The 20,038-nt window shown below is 39.4% G+C and overlaps 1 protein-coding gene across 1 annotated transcript in view; it reads right to left on the bottom strand.

The window, feature by feature from the left end:
* Positions 1-20,038, bottom strand: part of LOC109473435 (metastasis suppressor protein 1-like) — a 69,580-nt gene that overhangs the window by 20,762 nt on the left and 28,780 nt on the right. Inside the window, exon 4 of the mRNA XM_019773295.1 lies at positions 642-726. Within this exon, the coding sequence (XP_019628854.1) occupies positions 642-726 (85 nt within the window). The remainder of the gene's footprint in view (positions 1-641; positions 727-20,038) is intronic.

Genomic DNA, 20,038 nt, shown 5'->3' with positions numbered 1-20,038 from the left:
TCGATACACTTCCCAGCCAGACATGGTCCTCAATATTTATAAAGGATACTAGTAGTTACATGGTCACTTGGTGCTCAATAGATGAAACCTGCTTTCATTAAAGGTAATCTATAGACCACCAGTCTGATAGCATTTACCACTACTGGTAACCTTCGCTGACACTGCTATAGACACTCGGTCTGGCCAAATCTGTGATTAGGCCACAGCAAGTATTTTCTTTATCGATGACATCAGCACGCGCATTAATTTTTGTCTGATTTTGGGGGAAGAAAACAAGAAATTTTGACAGTGGTCAATATGCCGAAAATGGGCAAAGATGTCTGTTGCCATGCCGGAAGGTGGATGGCAGATATCTATGAAGAGAGGAGACAAGACAAGGCTCTGATTTAATGTTTTGTTTCTTACTTTGATGCAGTGATATGTGATGCTGGCGGTGTATATGTGATGTTCCCACTGAATCAAAACCATTTGTATAATGATTAAGTAAAAATTCTAAAATGTAGGAACCTTGTTTTTTTGCCCGCTCGCATTAGATTTGGAGTCTGCGGAGGATGTCATCCATAAAATTTACTTGCTGTGGCCTAACCTTCGCTGACACTGCTAGACACTCAGTCTAGCCAAATCTATGATTAAAGTCCTACCTTGAAAAATGTCTGAGTTTGCCCTCTATACTTCTGTGTCGGATACACATTCTGGTCAGGGCTGCACCCAGCTCCTTGGTGGCTCCTGAGTTAACACAAAAAAATACAATCTCTTGGTCAATCTCTTGGCATTTTCTGTGATGTAGGATTCATCATTACAAAGAATAGATTTAGTAAAATACAAATAAATACACGAGACAGAAGTATAATACAAAAGCATAATACAAAGGTATTGATGAATTGTAAATACATGTAATGATTGTGCTGTTACAAGGAGACATATATGCTTGCCATCCTTGCACAAGTATATATCATTTTTTGGATAATGATACATCTAAAATGATAGAAATGTGTCTTTTCCCCCGTCCTTTGATGAATGACTTACAGACAAAATCCAAAATAACACTCCTTTTAAATAACATCGTATGATCGTCATGTATGTAAAAACTCTGCTAGTGTGAAGAAACATGTACGGCATTCTGTTTCATGTCTTCTAACAGCACGGGACTCAAATAACTCACATGCAGAACTGAAATATCTTCGTCTCAAGAAGCTCCGTATTCACACCCATGTGTAAATTTACACTTCACTTGTACATGTTTAGTTACAAGTGAAACAGTCTAAGCACACCCAGACAAGGCTTCAGTTGATACCTTCACTTATGAAAATACCTGTGACGCGAATGCGAAGAACAAGGGACTTAATTATACAAAACACACACCCTGACCTTTTGTGGTCTGTAGTTAGGGAATTTCCCCCAACCCACATGCTATCAAACAACTGTATGAATACAAACACACCCAAAACAATATCTCCACACATGGAAAACTAGAAAGGTTGACATTAGCTCGGGAGCAAATGCAGCACATGGCTTCACCACATTCCCAGTACCAAAAATGGACGTATACCCCTCCTGCACAAGTGAACTGTTCCTAAATCAACCCTGTCCAAAATATTAAATGTTCCAATAGTCTATACCCCCATGCAGCAATGGAATCTTCCAACGCCTTCTGAATAAAAAGCAAAAGTAAACAAGACTCTATACACCCCCTTCACCACAGTGGTCTAGCCCGTATCAAATGCTAAGTGAGCTGCTACATAGACATGTACATATAGCTTGCATCTGAATCCTTTACAGGTCTGTGAACCATGTAATGTTGGAACAAGCCCCCCTTTTCTCTGTAAATTCCAAGAGGTCAGTCCCCCATTACGCGTCGGACTGTTCTAAAGGGCACTGGGAATATCTTCTGAGCATCTGCGGCACACCACCGCATTTTTCACATGCAAATACATGTAGCTTCCAGCTCAACAGTGTATGCTTGTCTGCTGATTCAATCAGCAGCATCTTGTATACAACTTTCATATATATACTTTAATTCACTAGAAGATATTCTGACATACACAAACATGCATCTCAGTAATACTGTATACTACACAAAAAGTCATATATCTACGGCAGTTACGATACCGGTGGGATCATCATACTATTTCACAGTATTCATGATGAAAAGTTTGCAATTTCCCGTGCAGAAATTTTATGTATAACAAAATGGCTTTTCAGTATCCACAGGTATATATCAATACCAGGTACTTCCATGCATTGACAGGAGATGATACCAAAAGTGTTATGTACACTTAGGTTTATGTATCTTGGTTGCATTTTACTGCTACACTAACTATACGTCTGTTCTTTGAACTTTCATTTGGGATATCATATAATTAAAATTTATAGTAGAGGTTGTTAAAAAGATTGTCAGAAAGAAACTGTGTAAGATTGAGCTATGATTTAATCACGTATCCATGTGGTGCCATGTTGGTGTCCAATTTGCATTCCATTTAATGGTATGCAAATTGGACACCAACATGGCAGCACATGGATACATCTATGAGGTCACTATGCTCAAAATGCAGTACAGAGAAGGATCTGAAGTGGGCATTCCCCTGTCACATCTGCCCCATCTATCACCCCTAACCAGGTCCATCCTCCTCTGTGCTCTAAACCAAACACACCCAACTGTTCCAGGTTAACTTCTACACCAACATGTCTGACCCCAGTCTCCCTCCCCACCGCCTTTCCCACAACAAGAACCGACCCGCTCCCTCCGCTTTCACACGGGAAACAACCCTCGCCACCTCGGGCAAGAAAGTGTTTCCCATTTGCCGGGCTTTCTTATGGGAAGATAACTTCCCCAGCTGGGTTATTAAAGGATATCTTATACCCAAAGCTTGTCAGAGCTGTCAAAGGCAGCTGGAATCCTACTTGGTTGTGTGGGACAGCATGCACCCTAGGCTGTCTTGGGGTTTTGGTTGACTTCGACTTGAAAGTCTTAAAAAGTCATCAGATCTTCCATTGTGGAAGAAGAATCTTATATTTTAAAAGTTTACAGCAGAAAAGAAATGCCTGAAGGATGATAGTAAGGGAAAATTTTGAAAAGTCATTAGTTTTTCTTTGCTGCTCTATGTCATCTTGCTCATATCCCTATTTTTTTTCTTGCCAGAATAGCTCTTAACTACATTGTATCTATTATATATCATTCAATACAATTATGCCACGGTGTGTAACACTAACCTACTTACTAATGTAACATGACTGAAGGCATAGTATTGATTATTTCTCCATAAAATCCTGGCACAGATGACTGTAAGAGTCGCCTAATTTAATTAATGTGGGCCATTTTGCTTGAATTTAATATTGGCGTGGAGAGGAGATTATACTGCAGCTGGCTATACAGACACAGATTCTGATGAAGACACCAAGTATCTTCCAAAGGTAGTTTGAAATATCATCTTCCAACCTATACCTCATTCGTGATCCATAATTTCCACATGTGTGTAATACGGTACCATATTGCACAGCATCAGATAGGTCACTCACAATGGCATATAATTAGTACTGGTAAAAGGATATAACTTGCTTAATCTAATCAATTATGTTAATACAAGTAACCACTTCATTGCTGAGCTGTGTTTCTGTCACCTCACATAAGTCAACTTACATCAATTGACATTATCTAATATGGATACGCCTGTAATGAAAATTATAACAGAGACATTCCATAGCCTTTTAAGAATGTGCTTAGAACCAAATGAAATTGTCTAAGAAGAGGGTCCAGTTTCTTTGGAAGTTCATCACATTTGAGGAGAGAGATTAGTCAAATGATGTAAACATTAATTAGATTTGTGGCCCACCCAGTGAAATTACAGCAAGGGGATGATTTCCCCAGGGAACTGCAGTTACTGCACACTTGTATTTCAGGATTCACTTTACATCTTATAACATCATCAATACAGGTTTTTTTCCTAGCAATCATGAACTGTGGTTCTGTAGTTGTGTTTGGGAACAACATTTTGTACCTGTCTGTGTGTGTTCTTGAAAGGAAAATGCCATCCATGCAACAGATACAAATGTATATATTGCAAGTAATAAACCTTTCATTATGTTAATGAACCCAAAAATTTGATATCAGCCAACTCCATAGGGTATGTCCACACCAATTTAATTTGTTGGTTCTCGGATCTTTTTGAGAAAAAATATGAAGCGACAGGGCAAAAAAAAAAATTAAAACAGGTCTAGGCATCCTATCATAGCCCCAAATGATACGATAGGAGCCATGGAGTCAACACAAAAGGCTCGGATAATATTTTATCAATGATAGATGGAAAAACTGTAACAACTAGGACGAAAAGGACTTTCCTCAGCTACTGGAGGCAACATATGAGCATATTTGAGTTGATTCAGAAGCAGAATCTTTTTATTTTTTTTGCAAATCAGAAAAAAAAATGAACAGGCGAATCCGAGAACCAACAAATTAAATTGGTATGGCCTAATGTTCCCAAAATTCAAGATGAATTTGTTTACCTGCAGAAAATCCAGAATCAGTATGCTATCAGTAAAACGAACTGTACCACACATTGACAAAACTAGTGTCAGGAAGAAACAGAACGTGATCATTCTCTACGGAAAGGTATAATTAAACACTGAGATGTTTCATCAGGGCTGGAGCAATCAAACAGCCCCTATGTTCACAGTTGATGACCTGTTCATCTATCTCCAGTGGTAAAATGATGATCCTTGTACCAGCCTGAAGGACAGTGAAAGGTTTTTGTGATAGTACGCTCCACACAGGCTTTCTGGCACTGTTGCACATAGCTGATTTGTATGCCTGTAAGGTTGTGTTAAAAGTAGTGAGTCAGATTGAAAATTTGTTTAGTCCATTTCCAATAACTTTCGTATTCTAATAGTCACTAATCACAATAAACATGTATTTGATGACATCACTGTTACTAAATATTAATTGTGATTTTTATTAGTGAAGGCGCTTGATGATGTCATTGACTTCTGCAATGTTGACAGCCCTTAATCATGATGTCACTGATTTCTGCCATGACAACAGCCCTTAATCATGTCACTGATTTCTGCCATGACAACAGCCCTTAATCATGATGTCACTGATTTCTGCCATGACAATAGCCCTTAATCATGATGTCACTGATTTCTGCCACATCAATGATGATAATAGCCTTTGATGATGATGTCAATGATTTCTGCCATGGTGAGACCCCTTAATGATTTAAGTCAGCGATTTTTGCAGCCATCCAGTCTTTTTCCTTCATGTATATTTTATTGACGATTTTAAATTGTAGGGTTCAACTAACATGATTGAATTCTAAGGCAAAAGTAACATACGTTAACCAACAAAATCTTCCAAGCATTTATTCTACAAACAAGGCAGCAGACAAAAAAACTTCTCCAACATCTAAACAACCTCTTCCACATCTTAATCACTAACCAAGCCATAACAACCTCATAACAAACATCCTGGGAATGGGGTTCTCCCCTTGTAAGCCTCTGAGGGTGCTAATGTTCCCAGCTCCATGTTGCACTGACCTGTAGTGACCCCTACATTCCCATGTTTGCTGTGGTAAAATGACCTCACTGTCCCGGAACTTCATGCATGTGACCACCAGCCGGATTACCCCCCTGGCCCAAAAAGGGCTCCAGTTCTCACCCAGACAATACCTGCTTTCTAAGGCCACACCATTTAATTTGTTGCTTCTCGGATTTTTTCAGAAAAAATATGAGGCAACAGGGCGAAATAAAAAAAAACAGGCCAAGGCACGCCGTGATAGCCGGAAATGGTAAAATGTGAGCTATGAAGTCAACATACCAGGCTGGTTTATAAAGTTGCATTGTTACATTAAAAACTTTTATAACTAGGAAGAGGAGGACTTTCTTCAATCGTTCGAGCCAAAATATGTCTTTTATTGTGCATTTTGCAATTTTTCTTTTTTTTGCAAATCAGACAAAAATGGACAGGGCGAATCCGAGAAACAACAAAATAAATTGAAGTGGCCTAAAACAGACAGAATAGACTACTTGGCTGTTTTTGTACTCTGTGGACCCCTCTATAACAACTTCCAAACATCCAGCAATAGGGGGGCTTTTCGCTGTGACCCCCTAGTCGGTTCAGGTCCAGTTCGCATCAGTAGCTGGGCAAAGTTTACAGTGTAGTACAGTGCACTTGTATGTAGGCTGTGGGGACATTATCACACTGGTTCATGCCTCTGTATATATGCAAAACAAACAGACACCTACATGTACATTTTGTACAGTTGCACCCTACGGCTACTTTGCGTATTAAATATTTTCATTTGCATATATCCTAGTACCCAACAACATATTTTCTATGTAGATGATAGGTAGTATATAGTATTGTTGTATTGTATAGATTCTTAGCACTTTGCATTAGAATATAGCGTTTCAGTATGAAATGCTCATGTTTTTGCATACTGCATACCCTCTTGTGCATTTAGCCCATCTGGGCAAGAACATGCAATAAAGATTCATATCATATCATATGTAAACAGTAATTTTTATGTTATACAGACAAAGGATTCCTTTAAGTTGTTTTCTTCAAATCCATGTGTCTCTTCTCTTTCTTCTTGTCAAGACATAAATCTCCACAAATCTTCCCAAGTTTGGAAACTTGCTTTTCCACCATACTCATAGCTTGATGTTTAGAATTCCACAGGTATCCGTCTGTTTAGTGTCTGACCTGGCATGTTGCTCCTTCCTAATGCTGTACGCTGCCTGGCTGTGTACTTCTAGCATAAACTGTATAAAATCATCCACTGCTGCTACAACACATCTGCTAAGCCACCATTTATAAATGTTTCCATGGAACACTGTCAATATTTACAGATGAATGCAGGATTACAATCTTAGGCCACACCAAATTTATTTCTTGGTTAACAGATTCACCCGCTTCATTTTTTTCTGATTTGCAAAAAAAAATAAAAAATAAAAATTCAGCATCAACTGCAAAATGCTGATATTTTTGCCCTGAACGGTTGTAACAGTCCTTTTCTTCTAAGTTGTCAGTTATTCCATCTTTAAATGCAGTGGTATCATTAAAAGTTCAAAATTCATTGTTTAAATTTTAAACCAGCCTGGTGTGTTGACTTCATGGCTCCTATCGTACCACTTAGCGCCATAATAGGATGCCTAGGCCTGTTTTTATTTTTTATTTGTTCACCCACACGCTCCATTATTTATCTAGAGAAATCCTTTAACCAAGGAATTAAATTGGTGTGGCCTAATGTAACAATGACGGGCTATGAAGTCTGTATAATCTCTCCCAAGTGGATTTCACCATGATCCTCATCCTACGCTGGTGAGAGATCTTACTAGTATTATCTGACAAAGCGAAACATAGCATCACATTCTGTGCTGAGATATGTGAATGTTTAGCTAATGCCTCTTGGGATACCGATGCCAAGGTAACCAAGAAGCTGCTGTGTTTGGATAAATGATAAAGTCCACATGCAGTATTGTATGATCTCGGAACAATGTTGCACAGGTCTTGAAATACCAGCTTAGCTAAGCTGGACAGTCACCTTTGGTCCTACTGCCCTAATTTCTGACTTTGTAGTTAGGGTAAGCGTAAAGAAATGTAAAGATATCAGAAGAATAAGTGTAGCCCCTTCTGTAAACAACTTACAGTACAGACAAGAAGTGTCATACTTTTTTTTCACTATTTTCTCCAAGGAATGTCTATGGCATTGCTGGCTTACTTCGCAGTAAACTTCTTGAAACTTTGTTAGGAAGAAACCAAACCTTCTGACACTGTTCTGCCACCCTCCCATTCTAATTAACATTACTGAGATGGCATGGGCCATTGACCAACAGTAAAAGGTAATTTCACAGGAAGAAGGGGTGATTCCAGTGGGGAAAGTTCCGGACATTAACACAGGTGAAACAGCCCCGAGGCCATTCCGGCAGCATTTTGCATACGGAGATTCTGTCCTACAAATCCCTGGTGTATTCAAAGGATCAACATCTACCTACATGCTGAATACAAATGCACTCGTGCACTTTGAATCGCAAATGCGTTTCCATTCTAATATTCTGGTGACTATTACTTCACAAAGCTTTGTAACATTTTCTGGCCTCTCTTCAAACTGGTTGCCTGCTCGTTAAAATACTCAGAAATACAGTTTGGTGCGACAAAATGTGCCATTAGCCAGTTCAAGAAGATTACAGATGCAGGCATTTTACAACTGAGCGTTCGAGACACAAAGTCGAAACCTTTTGACTCCCCAAAACCCACAAGAAAAATTGCTATCATTTCCCCTTTGAACTAAATTGACTTCCACCAAATTGCTACTGGGCCATCCTTAATTTCCCCGCTGGCTACATTCGAGATAAAGATCCTCATGTCCACTACACTGTAGTGCGATTTGGTGAAACATTCGGTGATAAGACAAGACATCTGGCTCAAGTCAATAGCCTGATACTGGCTCTACTGAGACCATACAATCATGAGATCAACCACAATTTTTTTTTTGCAAAATGGGAAAAATCTCTAAAGCTCATTCTGGTACAGGTTTTTACTTGATGGGGTAAGTTAGTAAGATGGGCTGCAAGAATAAAGAACTATCACTAAAACTTCATGATATCGATTATCCCAAAAGAACTTGGGCATTCCTTGGAACATTGTCTAGTTCCGAATAAGAACAATACTACGGTAACAATACTACTACAAGTATAGTTAAGTAAGCAGCTAACTCTACCCGTGTAAATACTCCTCCATACAAGAACAACATAGATGGTTCATTGCAGAAAGCCGTTTTCTCTTCCCCTTCCAGTTTTATTGCCATCTTTAAGTGATGAGATCCCTTCATATAAGGCTATCAGCACAGAGCACCAGTCTGGGCTCAATCCATTATACCTTACTGTAGCAGAAATAGGTGCACATGTAGGTCAGGGCTCTGGCTGGCAGATACAAGGATATACAAGCTACAGCTTATGAATTATGCACACAGTATTGATAGGGAGGTGTGCATCCTATCTTCTCATCTTCAGGGGTGAATACAATCCTTTAACCTTCAGTGGGCTAAGACGGCCATTTGGCACAAAATTTGTATAGGCTACGGGCTTGGGCAGTTAGGAGGTAGACTTCCACTATGAGGTATGCCCTTTTTGCAATCCATGGCTGAAAATACTTAATTTCTGTTTTCTTCAATAAATCATGAATATCATATTCATAATCATGAATACCGTACCATATTTATATTAGCAAGCCTGTATGCCAAAAGCTTGCAAGGTGGATATACATTTTTCCTAAATAATTTACTAACGTCTAACCCTTGGAGGACGGGGAACAACAGACGATAAACGTTAAACCGGACAGTGAGTAAGTGAATTTCTCTGCAAATTGTAGGTTGTACCTGTAGGTGGGTACTTTGGTCTCTGCATATTACAGCCACAATGTCTGAAAGGGCCTTTAATATTTACAGTGGCCAGATCATACGATAGATAGAGCAATAAAGGTGAAATTTATGTGAGCCCTGAAATGAAATATTGAAAATTCAGGGGAGCAGAAAATGTTGATGGCCCATATTCTAAATTACCTTTTGACCTGAGGCCATGTCTGTTGGGACAGTACATATAGCCTGTGTTCTCTTTTTCACTGTTTGCACACTGAAGTAGCCTCTGGCAACCAATTCTCTTTTATCTTATATTTTAAAAAAGCGTTTGACTTTAAGAGACAGGCAGAGGGTCAAATGGTAACTCCATATCATTGTATCTTAAGCATATACGGTGACAATCTATGATAGTTTAAAAAAAAACAACATAAATGTTTATAGAATATGAAATAAAGACTAAGCTTCAATTTCCAACACTAACTACAAAGAATTGGGACTTACCCCACATTTTCGGTTGACTCCATCAACCTTGTTCACGGAATGGACCCGTCTACTCTTGAAACCTAAGTCCAAATTCTTTGTAGTTAGTGTTGGAAATTGAAGCTTAGTCTTTATTTCATAATGACTTGTACCAATACAGATGAACTTTCATGCTATGTTTATAGAATATTTGTTTAATTCCACATTTTAATGACATAGATTGTGTCAATCTGAACAGGGCTAGCTTTATTATAATTATAATGGATTATGGATCAAAGCAGATTAAAAATATGACATGTTGAATGTTCCACCTTAACAATTTTTTTAAAAGCTACTTGATTGTTACAGAGCTGTCAGCAAAAGTCTACAGAGACAAGACTGTTTGACCAAACACCCCCACATGCCCCTTACAGGTTACCTAGGGTACACACCAGCAGTTAGCATATGCAAATATTCACCAAGTCTCTACTATCCAGCTTGACCTTTCAATTTCAAAGTGGGTCGACCCCTCCGAATGACCCTCCATTGCACGGTGACCTGCTGCCATTTTGTGAATCCTGCTATGTAATTTTCTCTGGGATATGTCTGCCCAAGTCAAATACCAATGAATGAATAAAACCAAGCTACCAAGCTAAGGATATATAAGCTTTGAATATCTAGGCAATACTGTACGTTGTGTAGAAAAATATCAAACCTACAATTTACAGATTATTTTCTCAACAACTTGTATGAATTCAGAAGACATTAACCCACAAGCAATCTACTGTAGCAAATACAAAATTATAATAGAATCATTTTTCTTTTTAATGGGTCAATATATGAATTACACTGTGATTTCAATCAATAACAATCAACACACACACTGTGACACTTGAAAAACTGGGAACAAAACTGCTTCTTCTGTCACACTGTAAAGCACGGCTTTGAAATGACTTTTCCATTTCTATGTGACTTTCATAGTTGAGACTTGACGGATTGTTCACGATAGAGACATCTGGTCTTGGCCACATACATGATTGAAACCCTCTTATGGTGCACAACGTTTTTGTGCTGTGTCTTGTGCTGTTTTAAAGACCTATGACGTCTGCTAGGCTGTCTCCATGGAAACGGCAGCCCTTCTGATGTACCTGAAGCCAAGCTTGCGTCACAAGCCATGGCAACAGCATTCCATTACATTCCATACTTCCCTGGGGCCATAATTTCTCTCCATAAACTCAGGGGCAAACCGGGAAGGATAGTGAGAGGGTGTGTATGTGTGCATGTGTCTGTTTGTTTGTCTGTCAGTAAACATGTGAAATGATCAGTGCAAATTGTTCTGACACAGGAAAAACAAGAGTTCTGAGATCTCATACCTCCCTGAAATATGGGCTTGACATGTAAATGGCAGGAAAAGCTATCCACCACTCAAAAATGAAGACCATAGCATGTCCAGGACAAAAGATACAAAAAAATGGAAGTTGTGCTGCAGTACCAAGGTCAGCCACCAGGAGGCTCAAAATTGACGTTGGCCTTTGTCTACCCAACACCTACCCACATACCAAATATCATTACAATCCATCCAACGGTTCAAAAGTAATGCTGTCTACAAATGTGCGGAAACAAAAACACACAGACACGCACACAGACAGACACGCCAAAAAACAATACCTCCATTTTTCATGGAGGTAAAAATCAGAATCGCAGAATGTTTTGACTGAATAAAAGCTTGTAGTGATATTAACCAACCACAAATGATCCTTCCAGGGCTATCAGCTTGGCAGTAGTCAACACTTGGGAAGAACCCAGAATTATGATAAGGTACATTTGAAGCTGTATGCAGCCTAAGGCTTGCTTAATTAATTACCTTCGCTCCACAATTCAACCTGTTACAAGACCTTACAAGTGCCCAATACAAATTGGGTGCCAAGATGCTACCTCAACTGGGAGAAGGTTAAACTTAAAGCCATTGGCAGAGTGAAATGAACTGTTATACCATCATCTACTAATAAAATACTATCCTATCATCAACAAAATGACACCATCACCCTTGATCCTTACCAAGAAGTGATTTCGTTTGGAACTGACGAACAATATTACAAAACCACCCTTGTATACCATCAACCGGTGCACCGGTGAAAGATAACTGCTGATCTATATAGCAGCACCGTACCTGACCGGAATGTAAACAAGAAGCCATAGGCGACAATTCTCCGTGAAGTATTATATATTGCAACAAAAAGAAGTAGCCATTGGCGACAATTCTCTGTGAAGTGTGATAAATCGAACAAAGAAAAATTGTTTAAACGCGCGTCGGCTCAGTCATCTTAAGACGCAACAACCAATCAGAGATGCGAGATGCCTACACGTGACGCGGGAAGGGCGCGCGATGCCCGAAATATTTTTGCGTCAATATTCAGCGCCGTGATTCAAGAGATTAATACCCGGAAACAATTTTTTTCTTGTTTTGAACGCATTAACATGCATTTACGCTAATCTAGTATGATTCAGGGTTACTTTTTTTTTAACCTGCCATGGCCAGATTATCTAAAGATGTGTGTATTGTGTGTACAATCTATAGAAAGAGAAATGTACATCAGGTCCGATCATCCGATTTTCACGTTTCGGTTTTTTGGACTCGGTTCATGAACGTATTTTGGTTTGGCTCCTGGAATGTGCAAAAAAATGACTCCCGGGACTGTCTACAGGGAACACTCGCACATTCGCGGTGTATCAGGACAGCGCGACTGGTCGTCATTAGCGCAGTAACAGTTGCATAAACGGACGAAACCATTTCAAAGAAATGGGGATGTTTCGAAAATAAGCATTTACTCCAATATCAAAACAGCTACGGTAAAAATAAAAAGACGTGCATCATCCCGGACATAATGCAACACCACATGCGAAATTACACAGAAATGCGACGTACGGAAGAATGCGTTTTGGCTGCGAACATCTTCCAAAAAACTTGGCATCTCTTAACCATGGGCAAAAACATCTGGAACCACTTATAAAAACCACCCCGTATCTGCATGAACTTTTTTGAACCCCACTGCTATTCCAAACAACGCGTTTTTCTGGACCATTCCAATTCGCCTCGTAATTGTAGGGGTGCGTCTGCGATATTACATTGACCGCGAAAGCAGCAACGGCAAAAATACACATTCGTGCATCAACACGGGCATGCCCGCAGACGGCGTATAAAATTGCGTGCCGATTACACAAAGAGAACCCAGTGTTTTGACTGCGAACATGAAAAATCAGCCGATTACAACACTCCGTCCGGAGGTCCTGACCTCCTTCACGGAGTAACTAGCTAACTCAAGTCTCTATCTATATTTATGAAGCACACCCTGTAAAGTGATCTTGCCTTTCTAACTTATTCTATCATGGTCGAGCACAGCATCTTTTGATCTTGGTTTGACCTAGATTCCTATTTCAAATATCTTGGGATGCAAGCCCCCCAAGGGAAATGTGAAGTATGGCTTCCTCCGCATAGCTTTGATACTGGAGACCTAATTCTCTCCCCATGGCCTTGGAACACAAACTTGGGCAATCCATCTTATACAGAGGTGCATCTTTGGACACCTCTCTATTAGGCCACAGCAAATAATTTTTATGGATGACATCAACGCGTGAATTAATGGTAACTTTCGCCTGATTTTGAAAAAAAAACAAAGAAATTTTGTTGCCTTCTGACAGTGGTCAACATGCCGAAAAATGGGCAAAGATGTCTGTTGCCATGCCGGAAGGTGGATGGCAGATAACTATGAAGAGAGGAGACAAGAAAAGGCTCTGATTTAATGTTTGTTTCTTACTTTGATGCAGTGATATGTGATTTTGTACAATGATTGAGTCAAAATTTTAAATTGTAGGAACCTTGTTTTTTTGGGCCCGCCTTGTTTTTTTTTTGCCCGCTCACATTAGATTTGGAATCTGCGAAAAATGTCATCCATAAAATTTACCTGCTGTGGCCTTATAAAGAAGTGCATCTTTTGAGATTTCTGTATTCTAAAGGCAAAACATGATGACATGAATTTGGTAAGATTGAAGATCAACCTGGGAAAACCTGAAATAGGTTGCAATTAGGAAACTACATAATGATAAATACTTTACCATGCAATAATTTGATGCAAAATCGCATCTATGATCTAATTCATTCCAGCCAAAGGAATCGTAGACACAACTGTTCTGAAATTCTGTATTTATATGAAGCAATAAAATTAGCCCACTGCTCTCAATTCATTGATTTTTTTCTTCTACCGATTCATAGAATCTTGCAGCACAGTGGAGGACAGAAGGCACTCAGCAGGAATATGACAGTTGACTGACTTGTAGATGAAAGACAATTTTTCATGGTGGTAAATCTTTCCACTCCCCGACTTTACCAAGTAGGGAATTTGGCACACTGCCTATCCCCACAACAGAAAAGTCTGTAGTAATAATATACTGCTGCGTTTCATACTTCACCACCTTTCATCTCAACGTGTTTGGATTTTGATGTGAAAAATGTTGGAACTGAGCCTATCTAAATGGAAAATATGCGTACAATATATCAAGGAGGTAATATGAAAACCAAGGTTACAGTAAGTTACACTTAAGTTACAGGAAAGGAGGGCTGCCAACACAGACATTGCTGAGTTATCTACCCTTCAAGCTTAATGTACCGTTACAAATGCATTCCACCATAGCTGTTGCTGAATACTAATGCAATCTTGTAAATGCTAGTTGTTTCCAATAGGCTTGGATATGAATCCTAATATAGTATTATTGAGGGAATATAAGATGTTGTCGTGATTTAGTTGATGCCAATGCATTTGTTTCTTCCAAGGTCAGAAACGTACCGATTCATTAGTTCCTTGACATCAATCTTTAGGTTGTGCAATCAAATCAAATGGTACAGTTCAACAGAACTAATTGGCTCATCTGTCATTCAAGGACTTGCCCAAAGGATGTTCGTCCTATATAAAGAGCCAACCAGTATTATTCACAGATATGAAGAAACTTTCTTCCAATTGTACAGGGACGCGTGTGTAGCTCTGTTCTCACATTGGATGCAAAGTTGTCACGAAAAGCACAGGGCAATGGTGCTTTAGATCTGGGAAAGGCCGGATTGAAGGCAAAATAACAAATTTTGATAACTTTAAGCCAAAAAACATGATGGACAATCATTGGTAGATAGATAAACAGCACCCTAATCTAGCAGATGCTCCAGGACAAAAAAAGTTCACAATGTTTCTGTCTGCTCAGTTCTTACAAAATGCAATAGTCATAGGACCCATGGGGTTGGCCAGCCAGAAAACATTATGATATTCTATCCCAACATCTGCTTGGAGCTACGGTGGCTCTTTTGAACTGTGGAGATTTCAAGGATGAATGTAAGCTAAAACCAAAGACAAGGAATCTATATAAAGTTTTGTCCAAGATCATTGAACTTGAAGATGTATGAAATTGTCCAGTTTGACCACCTGTGTATGATCAGTTGTCTCACTAGATGACCAGGCTAGCCAGGTCTATGGGGGCCACCAGAGACTTGGGTGCTGACAGGAGCAGTGGATAGCATATTAGTCCAAATCCAACAGATTTAGAACCATGTCATTCTGGATAAACGGCTGCTGTCTCCTCTGTTTGAAAGGATCCCCAGGAAGGGACAAAGTGCAGGGTGTGGTGTGTATTTGTTCCAAGGAAAAGAACAGAAGAATGGCAAGTTGACATACGGTGACTGACAGAAATACAAAGTCAATGTGGAAAAAAGAGTTTCTTGTATTTGGTTTGTCAGACCAGAACTGTTAAGGTATAGCATCAGAGGCTATTTACGGCTTCATTTTTGCAATATAACGTATATGAAAACAGGTTTAAAGCACCATGTGCACAGCATATATGTATATAAAAGACTAGACTAATGTATGAATTAATCCTTATAGATTTACTCAGAAAACGTGTATCATAAAGCTCCCTTCACAATCCTTTCAATATACGCAGCCCATATAATCCTTTGCGGTACATTCTCAGAGTGCAGTAGGCTTACATAAGACCAGGGAGGATAGACAGAGAGGTCCTGTGTGTAACAGGAAACCAGAGAGAGTCATAACATACTGGTACTTTGAGACTGGCAGTCTGTTGTTGTTCTTTTCAAGCAGATTCCAAAGACAGCAGACACCTGTGCCAAACCACGCTAGATTTTATCCGCGATGGAAGCCATCTTGTAGAACATACATTTATGCATGATTATTAGTATTTGAAAAATGTAATGATACTGTATCAGGATAAAACGCTAGTCAGAACTAAATGAAAACAAGGGAGGAACATCATTAAAAGAAGCTCTTGAATGAGGGCCTGCAAGGGGGGTCCCGACAACGCTCTACGCTGAATTCGGAAACCTCTCGATTACGCTTTACGATAAATTCCAAGTGGCTACAACGCATTACGTAGAATTAAAACGCCGAATACGCTCTACACAAAAATATTATAGCGGTCCGTCTACGCTCTACGTAGAATTAAAACGGCCGATTACGCTCTACGGAAAAGGGCTTGTGGGCCCCCTTGAATGGCACCCCCCTAAGATTTTGAAATGAAATGGAAAGCATCACAGAGCTAACTAATACTTTGTCATGCAGGTGATCCATTAAATGCAAGAATATTGCTGCCCATATCTATATTAAGTAAAAAAAATTGCCATAAAATTGATGTGTGTTTCATGACAAGGTTTATAAGGAGCTTGTCTGGAGACTTTTGTGTTTCCCAGGGTCTTAAATGTCACAGTGTAATGAAGGTACGGTATTTATGACATTTAGATAATAGCTTCCACCTAATTACGAGTGGGTAATATGTTCCAGGTGAATGTAAAAACTGGGCTGGTCTGACAAGTAGGATGTATGCAGGTTTAGGTGCTTCTCCTAAAACAGTGGGGCTGTTAAAAAATAGTGGTAGGCTGCTACCATGTTGAATTAACCTGTAACTATCAATGCTGTGGAATAATGATACTGCACCGCCTTGTCATGATCTCAGCTCTGTATTTCTTAAATGTAAGAAATTGGGAATGTACCATTGAAAATGAGGTGTAAAATGTCTAGTGTCTAGTATCCCAACAAAACTTGGGGAGGGGGGTTCTTGAAAAAAATGCAAGTTGCTGTTACTGGAGTTGTCTGGATCAGTAATGAAACTCTCTCTGTGACTCCAACAGTGCTGTTTGTAAAAAGAACAGGTTAAGGCGGCGCTGTAGTTACAATTATCACTCATGTGGAACGTGTCCGAAGTTGGCCGAATCTTGATGTATTCAGATAGGAGAGCTAACAGCTGTGACAGGAGGGTGGTTTCAATTACGCCCACAAGACCTGACCCGCTTACACTGAAGGATGTTTCTTACAAAAAACAGGGATAAATACACTGTATACAAACTGTGTGTCATATAAAAAGAGTTGTAGCCTTTAGCATCACATTAAAATATTGTTTCCCTTCATTAAAACGTGTGATTACCCCTGAACATGCTGTATTTTGGAGCGATAGTAAGACCACTGTGGTATGTGGGAGATACCAAGTAAGAAAAGGGTTTCTTTTATCTAGACAAATTATTAGAGCACACTATACATGTTTGTCGCTATAAGTAGGTATTCCAACGCTACCAGGAAAATCGTCTACCGCATGGTGTCGGTACAATTTTCTAGCATCTTCCCACACTCGCGGTGCAAAAATCATTCGCTCCTAGTAGCAAAGTTACCCATAGAAATAAAGGATATAACTTCCCCTTTCCTGTGGTGTATTTATTTAGGTTGTAAAATGTTGCAAACGCCAGAAATTTGCCGATGAAAACGGCGCGTCTTGAGCCGAGCGCCCGGGTCGCTGAAACGCGGCCATTTTGTTCCTATCGCTATTGCGAAATCACCCTGACTTTAGTGCGCTTGCGCCTCGCCGTCATAGACCGCATCAGAATGAAAGTAGCACCATTCGAAAGCGCAGATTCCGAGCTTTAAAATGGTGCCTGGGACATCGGGAAAATTTTATTTTCGGGGGGCTAAACGTCCATTTTTAACGATTTGTCGATCTTTAAACATCAATTTGACCACCTAAATTTCATTTTCCCATTTTGTCACCAGTGTCAAAATGACGGCAAAAAACAGGGCTTTCCGCTGATGTAATCGGTAGTTTTCTCGAATGCACGCCGGCGAAGCGCAACGCTAGATTTACTGATGAAGTCATGGTAAACAGAGCGCTGCCGCGGGAAATACGGCCCGCTCGGGCGCCGGGCGTTCTTCAGGAACAGCAAATACGTGAATGGAGCGGCACAAATACGCCCTATTTGACGCTATGGAGCAAGAATTTCCAGGTAAAATATGTTTTTGTGTATTTTGAGAGTTTGTAAACACTGGATGGGGGGAGGGGGGCGAGGTCTAAGGAAATTATGTGTGCTTGTATTACAAATAATTTTCTCAAGCCCATACCAGCAAAATTATGTAGTTTCAATGCAATATGTGTACTTGTAGTACTTATCACTGATTATGTTATAGTTTAAGAGTTGTTTATTTCTGTGGTACTTGACATGTAAACTTGTTGTTTGCCTTGTTCCAAGTTGAAAATACCACTGTGTATTTTTTCACTTGTTGAACTTGAGGCACCGTGGGCCCCCGGTTAGGGGTCAGCCGGGGAACCTATGCCCAATTTTTTCAAAATTTTGATGGCATTTTAAGCTCATTCTTATTGTTACAATAAAAGTAAATGGCATTTTGGAGATATATTTTCACTCATATTTGTTTAGCCATGTAGTAGTAATTTATCAAGCCAGCAAACCAATATTTTGCCCAAGTTCCCTGGACTTGGATATCTACCTACCTACTTACCTTGTCCATCAAAGGACCAGGTCGTCGGGGTGACAGGGTAGTTTTCCTTTGTGCTGCAGCAGTCAGTAGCTCCGGGATTGTCATCCAAATCATTCTCTTCAATGAGCTGACTTCAGTTCAAACTTGAGGTTACAGTATATATACACATTGTACTTACCTGCTGTATTCTTTTTTTATCGTATCAGGAACCCATTTCTTACAAACCTGGGAAGTGTGGTAATGTTGCCATGTGGTACACAACGACAACCATGGCCACCAAATCTGGTACCCAGGAGAGGTTGTAGAGGATGGGGTGGAGACAGTGACTATCAACTTTTTCCACAAAGTTGCAGTTAACTTGAACCTTCTATTTCTATTAGAAATAAATCTTTAGAACTACCCAGTATATACAGTGTAAAGAATGTAATGATTTCAGTACACCAAATAGATGTTAGTGCATGTCATACATTGTACGCTAGATTAATAATGTTTTTATTGACATTGTAAATGCAACTTGATAATATTGTATATAGCTACACTTATGATACATTTATTCAATCAAAACAAACATCTGCCATGTTTCTGCCATGTATTGTGCAAGTGTTGAGTTGTACTTTTGATGCAACATGTAACATCATGGCTCATCAAGCAAGTGATATATGTACCGGTATGTGACAGATTCATGCAATCTTACCGTTGACCTTGACCAAGTTGACCTTGTAATTAGGGCAATTAACATTCAATTTGATGACATTCTGTGGATGTAACATATTGTATCTATTACTTATAGAAGATAACATAATGCTGTACACTGTGGAAGTCTATGAAGTATGTTGCTTAGTGGACTAGTCTAGTACTAGTATTTACAACGCTATATCATGCATATATATATGACTTCGCGGTTACCCAAAATATTGACTTTTTGACCTAAATTTAATCCTTTATGGAAGAAGTACAGGTAAAATAACTGTTTTTATGTAAAAGAAGACTAATGGGTGTTGCTGTGTCTGAAATATTGGAAGACAGGTCTGTTCCCATCAAAGAATACAGGTGTGTGAACTTTGGAGGATTTTTCCCCCTCTAGGGGTCAAAGGTCACGCTGCCACCTGACAGATTTGTCGGGAAAAGCATATTTTGACCCGGCATATATACATAATAAAATGTCGTGGAAGTCTGGAACTCTGTGATGTGACTCAATGTAGTACATATTATCAATAAATAAGATAAAATAAGATTTTCACCATTTACTTACCTTTTAATCACCCTTCAAAAATGGTAATTTGTTCATTTTCTCAGATGATTTCACAATCTGGAGGTTAACGAGGTCATATTTTGGCAACTTCGTGGAGCCATATCTCAGGAACCGCTCAAGATATTGACCTCATTTAAAAAGCATTTTACTCACCTTGATAAGCTCTT

The sequence above is a fragment of the Branchiostoma belcheri genome, unplaced genomic scaffold, assembly GCF_001625305.1.
Source record: "Branchiostoma belcheri isolate BF01 breed outbred unplaced genomic scaffold, Haploidv18h27 scaffold3, whole genome shotgun sequence".
NCBI lineage: Eukaryota > Metazoa > Chordata > Leptocardii > Amphioxiformes > Branchiostomatidae > Branchiostoma > Branchiostoma belcheri.
Note: the sequence above shows the minus strand (reverse complement) of the source record. Positions and strands in the feature narration are given on the sequence as shown.